The sequence below is a fragment of the Geospiza fortis genome, unplaced genomic scaffold, assembly GCF_000277835.1.
Source record: "Geospiza fortis unplaced genomic scaffold, GeoFor_1.0 scaffold200, whole genome shotgun sequence".
Taxonomy (NCBI): domain Eukaryota; kingdom Metazoa; phylum Chordata; class Aves; order Passeriformes; family Thraupidae; genus Geospiza; species Geospiza fortis.
In genome coordinates, this window is record NW_005054353.1 from 488,918 (window position 1) to 497,546 (window position 8,629).

Below are 8,629 nucleotides of genomic sequence, written 5' to 3' on the forward strand. Positions count from 1 at the left end.
TAACATTAATTTAAAAATTGATGGTAAGAATGACAAAAATGAATACTGCTTAAAATATTCCCTTAATTTTCTGTTGTTGTGTTCATTTAGACTTGGACTTTTTGAGATCTTTCACCAGTGTTTTAGGAATCCTAGATAAATTTAACTCTGCTAAACAGAGTGTATAAATTAAACCCTTGTATTCCCAGAGACATGCTCAGTTATAGAGCTGTAACAAGGCTGCATAGCAATAAAATAAACAGCACTATTTTGAGATCCCTAAGCAACAAATGGGGGAGGAGGTAAGAGAATGCAAAGGAGTATGTCCAAGTATGTACCAAGTGTTAAAGAATAAAGTAAATTAAGTGGTACATTTTGGTATCTAATTTTAAGTATCAGGCATTCTGAAGATCGCATTCATTTTTACTGCAACAAAGAGAACTCTTAACCATGAGTTTGGAGTAGCTGGAAGTGTCCTCTGCACTAACTGGTGTTGGTTCCCCTTCCAGATAGAAGGGGAAAGTAGGACAAGTTCAGAGGAAAAGGTGGTGGTGTGAGTCACAGCAGGTAGATGTTTCTAGCATGGCTGAAAAGATACAGTAGACATAAATACAGCAGCATTTTCTAGACTGTAATTTTAAAATTGTTGTTCAGTGAGGTTAGAAAGTTAATTGTGCGTTCCCTTTCTGTATTAAATACTTGATCTTGAAAATATTCTTACCTACTTATTTGATTTATCATTTAGACGTCCGCCTGCAAAAAGGGCAAATTATGTCAAGCTGGGCACTCTGTCTCCTTTCATCTGTCCTTGGGGGCAGCTGACCAAGAACTGGGAAGGAAGAATGAAAGCTTCCGGAGGATTTTTATGTCCTTCTTCCCCACACCCTGACTGCTGCGCAACTGAAGGGCAGACCCTTTGTGGCCCCAAGGCAGAAGTGATCAGAGAAGCTTCTCCTGAGAATGGTGAGGCAGAAGAGACCATGGAAATAACAAGTTCTGAAGGTGCCCTAAAGACAGAGGATCTTACAAGCACCCAAGATTTTGGTGAGAGAGATGAAACTAAGAGAAGTGACTTTATTGTTCTCAGGTATGACAAAATTATACACATGTTTATTTCTTTATTGGTATTGAATTGGGGAAAGGAAGAGCTTAGCCTTGATTATTAACATGAGAGAATTATTTCATCCAAATACAGTGAGATTAAATAGTTTTGTCACAAATCAGAATCTACTGTTGGGTGGAAATCCTTTTGCTTTTCTCCAGCAAACTTGATGGCTACATAAATAAAACTCTTTAAATTGTCTTAAGTTTAACACTCTGGAGTTTACTGTGTTTTTAGAGTTTAGATATTCTGTCTGCTTCCAGGTTGATGGAGCTTTTAGAGACTCATATTTGTGACTTTAGGACTGTTGGCTGTGAAAATCATCTTGCATTCTCTTCCCTAATACATCACCACAGGTGATTCTTGCACTCCTTAACAAGGTCTCCAGAAAACAGAGAACCCCCTGCATTCCAGTGCAACACATGAGGGCAGCAACAGTATTGGAAAGTGCCTGAGCACAGGTCTTTCATTTTTGTGTGGTTACCAGGGGAAGAAAACACTGAAAGTTCTGGACTGCATTAGTGTCACTGGAGATTTTAGAGTGTTTGTGGTTTTAACAAGCTTTGAGGGTTTTAACAAATAATGTCTCCTTCCTTCTGAAGACAACTCATGAGTTCCACTCACCAAAGTTCTTTTTAGGCTGAGAGTGATACAATTACCAGCTTGGAAGGTTACAGAAAGCCCCAGGGCTTTTTTTAATTGTGCTGTTGCAGATATGTGGGGTCCTGGATTTCTGTTAAACTGCGTGTTAGTAACTATCTGTGATGTTTGCTTTTGAAAATTTTTAATAGGAGTGAGAAACTACTAATGCAGCTGTCAGCCTGGTGTTACCCCACTGCTGGGAAAGATCGGCGGATCCGCCTTATTTCTCGGCTGGGACAGAAGGAAATGACTGAAGATGTGTTTTTGCCAATTTTGATGAGCTACCCAAGGGCTCTTGTCTGGGTCAATTTGTCACTCTTGAGAAAGGGGAGCCCTGAATTACATGCCATGATTTGCATCCCAACAGAAGATGACTTGCTGCATCTAAGCAAAGACAAACTCTTCTGTGGTCCACAAGAACCCAAGCATCGTGACATATTCAAGGACAAGGTACAGAAGCAAAAAGAGGAGAAGAAGAAGAAGAAGAAAAAGGATAATGTTAAGTCTCTAGAGAGTGACCCTGCAGGCACTCCAGATGAAGAAGCAGCTGAGGACCATGAAGACCTCATTCTTGGTCTTTGGTCAGATGCTCTCCCAGATGTTACTTCCCACTGCTCCAGGACTGTCTTGGGGTATGTCACTCGAGGGGATTTTTCATTGGCTGTAGGCTGTGGAGAAGCACTGGGTTTTGTTAGCTTGACTGGGTTAATTTATATGTTACACAACCAGCCAGCAGATAAGAAAGGGCTTGTTTTGTTAAGGACTCCAGCATCTTTACAGTACAGGTTTGCAAGACTTACTATTGAGGTTTAAGCATCATTGCAGTACAGTAGAATGCCAAAAATACCAAAGAATTTTGTTTTGTATTCTGTGGCCTTTCTGATTTGTCTCAAATTTGAGGTTATTCTGAGCCCAAACAGCTCTATGAAATAATTAAAAAGCTTTTCAGCCTTATTCAAGAAAATAACTAATGCCTAAAGAGAGTAGAGTTACTTTTGATGTCTGCATTGCTAAGGATTTCTAACAGATCATTATCATAATCTTCTTTATCTCTAAAGAAGCATATTCTTCTATTTTTTCTCCTTAAAGCAGTGGATGCTATAACAATATATATATTGTTGGAAATCATCATGTTAATTTTAGAAATCTTTGCTCAGATGGACTGTAAATTTACAGTGCACTTTCACATGTAACTGCATGCAGTCTGATCCAGTGTATATAGCAAGTGGCTTTCCTGATTCCTCATACCTGAATAGGTGTGGCTTCAGTGCAACAGAGCTATGTAGAGAAAGCTGAATGCTTAAATGAAATACAAATAAAATATAGACCAGCTATGTCATTTTGAATTAATAGCAACTGGAGCTTTTAAACTGGAAAGCATATCAGTCTGTCTCCCTGGTCTGAAAGGTAATAAGCCTTACAGATGCAAATTGCTACTGAATGCCACAGTGGGTCAGCACATATTTTCTGTTAATAATAGGGGATATTTTTGTTCCTCAAAACATGAATTTAGTTTTGTATGGAATGTGCTAGAATTGAAGGCTTCTTCATGTTACAGTATGGTTCATGAATATTGTTCAAACAATCATAAAACTTGTAAAATATGCTATGGGGTAGAGGGAGAAAGGTGTTTGATTTGCCTGGGGTAGTGTGGGTAGGTTGTTTGTGTTTGGTATTCTGTTGTTTGTTTGGTTGTTTTTTTTAATGATAGCCTTAAGCATCTAGCTATTCCTGAGTTAAGGAACTTGAAAAGGAATTTACAGTAATATGCTGTAGTTTAGTAGCAGCATGATACAAATATATGTCAGTAGGTAAAATTATCCTGAAATGATCATGTACAAATAAAAATGTAATGTGTTCTGGAGTTAATAGTCTATTGACTAAGTTTGTTTCTTAGAGAAATTAAATATGGATTAGTTAACGACTTTTTCTTTCTAAATGTCAGTGTTCAACTTAATTTCCTCTTTCACAGTTTTGTTTGAAAGTCTTAGGCAAATTTATTAATGTTGGCTGGAATTGTTGGAGGTGAGATTTAGTGTGCCTTACCCCCAAAATTATTATAGGACCATTTAAATATGGCACATGCATGGGGAAGGAGGAGGAACATCTGATTGCAAGGGAAATATTGGAAGTGGGGCTGGATTTTGTTTTTAAAGTCTTCAGAAGATGGATTGTAGAATGTGCACCAGCAATGGGAGTTGTGGTGTCATGTGGGAAAGAAAGATGCAGTTTCCAGCACAGTTTGGATTGCAGCTCCCTGAGAAATCATGCTGAATGGCTCCTCACTGCTCACCTTTGATGCACCTGATAAAGCAATCATGGTCCCAGAAAGGTCCTGGGAAGCATCTGCAGGAAAGCCAGCAGATGGCCCCAGAGGAAAGAGTTAGGTTCTGGCAGGGCTGGGATTCACACGCTCCTGGCATGTGACTGTGAGTGCTGCAGCCTGTAGGTATGTGAGAATAAGGAGCCCCTTAAACTTTACAGCCTGGCTGCTCTGATCAAGTCCTCTCATGGTAATAATCCTGGATTTAATGAACCTTTTGAATTGTAAGCCCGATTGAAATATTTCTAGGATCACAGCTCAGTTTCCAGAGCTGTGCTTCATGGGAAGAAAGGAGGGCAGGTGATTTTATGATTTTTTTCCCTCATCACCTCCCTCATCTTCTCAATAGATAGATATTTACTTGCCTCAGTAGACCTGGCTTTTATATGAGAAATAAAGAGAAGCCCCTACCCAAGCTATCATTTTTTCTCTTCTGCTTGTAGATCTTTTGTTCACTGAGTCTTTCCCAGGTTTTTATTTTAAAAAAAACAAACATCTGGAGTCTTTCCTTTTTTTTCTTTCTATTGGTAATTTCTGCCAGGTTTTCATTTTGACACTTCCTGTTACTTTTCTTTGATTTCCATTCTCTATTTTTGATTTATGATCCTTGTCTCTGGTGAGCCAGTGAACAGAAACTGGAACCCAAGTGCATCCTGTTCTGTATATCTTGTAATATTGTTACACAGTTGTTTTCCTGTAAGTCAGTGATTTATGCCTTAAGACTTCACTCCTTGTAAAATACGCTGCAAACCAGATAAGTTAAAAATGCTCAAAACTTTCAGCCAAAATTTGTCAGAAAAGTACTGTGACTTTATGTAGCTGCAAGGAAATTTTTATCTGTGGTTGCAATTTCCAGATTCCGTGTGTCTCAAGGGTGATTTAGTCATAAAAACCATGTCAACACCGGATAATCAAACTGTGGGTAATTAAACCTGTGTTATCTGTGCATCAGCTGCATAGTATGTCTGTGCTCATCATGTTGAATCAGGTGTAGTTTACAGCACACATCTGCTCTTATTGCAGTTGCTGCACGTTAGTTAACCATCCCAGAACATCTGGATCAGCTCCTGTGGGCTGTGATGCACGAGCATTTTTGGGAACCTAGGAAGCTCTGGCCTGGTGAAAGCAGTTCTTACAAGCTCTCAGGTTCCCATGCTATTCCCCAGATAACTTTCTCAAAATGGATGCCAGCACAGACCCTTAGCTCTTGTTCTGTGCTTGGCAAGAGCTTTTGGAAGCTGAAATGAAGCACAGAAGGCAATTTTGGCATTCTCTGTAGCACAGTGAGGAGGTTGAATGGTAACACACGACTCCTGTAGCTCTTTCTGTGGCTCCCTCAGAGCAGCTGTGTAAGTGCTGCATTTGACTCACCTGGTGAAGGGTCTTTTCCCAGGCTGAACCACGACTTCCATGGCAGTTGCCTGCTCTGCTGACAGGTGCAGTGACTAATGGACCTACCAAGCTGAGCGGCTCCAAGATACACATTCTTTACCATCTCAAATCCAGAAAATGAGGTTGCAGAGGAGGATGGTGATTACTCTGTGGGATGAAGTGAGGTGGGACTGGGGCCAAATTGTTGTGTGTTTGTTAAAGATGTTCAGGGCAATCTGTTTAGCAGCCTGTAGGTAATGGGATAAGTTACCTGGGAGAAAGGCAGCTGGGGTTACTGAAACAAATCTGGGAAAATAATTGACAGAGTGTCAGACTGCTTGATGGAGATAGAAGCCTTGGGGGATCATGGCATACACAGACAAAGAGCTGTCAAATTCAGCATGACATTTTTCTTTCAGTGCTCTAAATCTGGAAGAGCCAGATATGTCAAACCTGATCCATTCTCATGTCCATGTGAGGTAGGTAGTAGGAACAGAGCCTGGGGGAGTAAACCACCAAAGGCAAATTTCTGAAGCACTAAGACTGAGAAAAGCAGAAAAGCAATTGCATTGTTCTGTTTTCCAAGAATACAACATACAGAAAACCCCAACCTAAAATCCCATACGTCTAAATGATATTCACAGAAGTCAGCAATGTAAACAGCACCCATAATTTACCTCTTGCAAATTCAACTCAGCTGTATTACAGTTCTTTGCAGCACTGGTCTCATCAAATTCCTGCAAGAGCAAGTAAAATTGTATGGCGTAATGAGAACTTATAAAGGATAGGGGATATGGCCTGAAACCATTTTGTGCCAGCTTTGAAAGTCAGAGCCAGCTTGACACTGGACAAAATAATGAGTTCAAGGTAGTTTGCAAAGTACGTGGAGTGACAAAAGACAAAACACAGTTTTTATATATTGCATTGGGTCTCTTCTTAAAGAAATTCAGTTTTTTCTACAGTAGCAATATGCCTGCATGGGATGATTTTTTTAAAGCATTTTTAGACACTCTAAGATGAGTGTAACATCTAATGCTTGATACATTCTAGTGTGTATCTAGAGTGTAACATCTAATGCTTGATACATTCTAGTTGTCTTTTCATCGTGGGCTTACAGCAGCGCTGCTATTCTGACTAGCTAAATCCAATTCTTAAGAAATAAAATAAAAAAGACATTCAGGACACAACAAGAAAAAGCAGAGAATGAAAAAGCAGTCTGAAGGAAGAGAGTAACTCAAATTTCATGATCCAAATATGTGAGGATTTTCTGCAACTTTCCAGGAAGGATGGTGCAATTTAGTATTTCATTTCATCTCAAAAACAAGTAAATAACCAGGATGAGAAAGCTGTTTCAGCTCAGTCCTTCTCTCAGCATCCTGTTCTTAGCCCAGAAACTGTGTTTTTTTTTATAGAAGACCAAAATACCAAAATAGTTGTGATAGATGGGAGAGCTCAAGCACCTCAAAACCCATGTCCATCGAAGATCTTTCACATCACTTCTCTTCTGGGTTTGCTCTCTTTTTTTCTTCTTTCATATTAGGTAATATTAAAGGCTTTTTTTTTTTGTCTCTAACAAAAGGATGAAATAAAAACAAACTTGGACAGGCAAAACCTGACTTATCTAGAGCTTTATTACTCAGAAATTACTTTAAATGCCACCTCAGGAGTGAGCCCCTTTTACCTGTGGAGACACCCCAGTTGTTTTAACTGTGGCTCTAGTGATGAATCCTGTGTGTCTACAGTTGTAATTATATATAAATACCATACATATACTTTTAAAAATCTTATCTGGGTTGTATCAGGTGTCATCCAAGAAAGCTTTGGCCCGGAGGCAAAGCCAATTGCTCAGAATGAGTAGGGTTGGGTGGGAAAGAGGGATCATCCACATCAAAGTCTGTTACTGTTCCTCAGCACTGAAAAAAATCCAGAGTGCATGCACAGAAAAACAGTAAATCTGCAATTAAAAATACAGTTTTCAGATGGCCAGGTGCTTAATGCAGTGATTTTTGATTTTTTTTTAAGATGCATGTGGAAGTAGTTTTGGTACAGACCAGCAGGGATTAAAGGGTTAAAAATAGATAATTTGTTTTCCTGTAGAACAGTGTGTCTTACAGGAATTGCATCCAATTGCATCCAGGTTTTCTGAATATTTTTGCAATGCAATAATTCTTTTAAATTAGTTGGCAAATACATGAAGGGGGTTCCAAATGAAGGCACAAAAATTTATGAAATTGGTTGAGAACTGTAACCAGTTGTTTTTGTTTTTCAAAGAGAAGCAGATGAAAATGAGCATTAGTACATAGTAGTCTAAAGAATGTCTTAAAAAATAATTAATTGTAGTTTCCCTTAGTCTTTTTAGGGCTTTCACTGAGCTACTGTATTTTGAGGCATTAATTATTTGTATTCATAAGAGTTAATTATTAAAAAAAATAGATGTAGTTTGTGTTGGTGTCTTTAAGAACTTACTTTTATGCCAGTAGGCAGCACACAATGGCCCAACTTCTAAAATGGCAACCCCAAACTACAGATTTCTGTGTCCCCTGAAGTCTCCCCACATCTGATGCTGGGACAGAGGAGGTTTATGGGGTGTTGCAGGTGTCCAGCAGCACCCAGTGGGACACACGCTGGAGCCTGAGGAAACAACCTCAGTGGGAGCTGCTCTTGGAGCAGTGCGACAGCACCCTGTGTCAAAAGCTGTGGAGGCCAATCCTTCCCATGCAAAGCTCTGGAGTCGTTCCATGTTGGAGAAGGAAGGGTAAGAAGGGTAAGCTCAGAGATCCTGATCCTGCCATTCTGTGTTAATTTGGGGGGGAATAAAAAAAACCTCTAAACTTCCCTGTCTCTGAACCAGGACATTCCCTTTTTTAGGTTAGAAGACATGTAGAAGATTAGTTTTACTCATTTTTGGATTATCCAATGAAAGAGAAATATCCAGAAAAGAGCAGTTCCTTCTTTGCCTGAAGGCCTGTTTGGGGTGTTGTAGGCAACCACCTCGTTTTTGTGGTACAGCACACTGGTGTGAGGCCAGAGCTCACTGATGTTACAAGGTGTGGTTGTGCAAGGCTTTGCACATGGGCAAATACACAACACGCAAAGTAAGGGGCTTCCTAATGAACAGGAAATCGCTTTCAAATTGCTGCTTCCTTTGGAGCAAATAATTATTTTGATTGCCTGAGCAGCAGAAGAGGCTTCACACATCTTTAAGATCATAG

General features: G+C 39.6%; 1 protein-coding gene across 1 annotated transcript in view; it reads left to right on the forward strand.

Annotated features, from left to right (window-relative positions):
- The window catches only part of POP1 (POP1 homolog, ribonuclease P/MRP subunit), a 22,948-nt gene extending 19,356 nt beyond the window's left edge, over positions 1–3,592 (forward strand). The window contains 2 exon segments of the mRNA XM_005423490.2: positions 652–1,066; positions 1,873–3,592. Coding sequence (XP_005423547.1) covers positions 652–1,066; positions 1,873–2,536 — 1,079 coding nt within the window. The 3' untranslated portion in view covers positions 2,537–3,592.
- Positions 3,593–8,629: the final 5,037 nt, after the last annotated feature.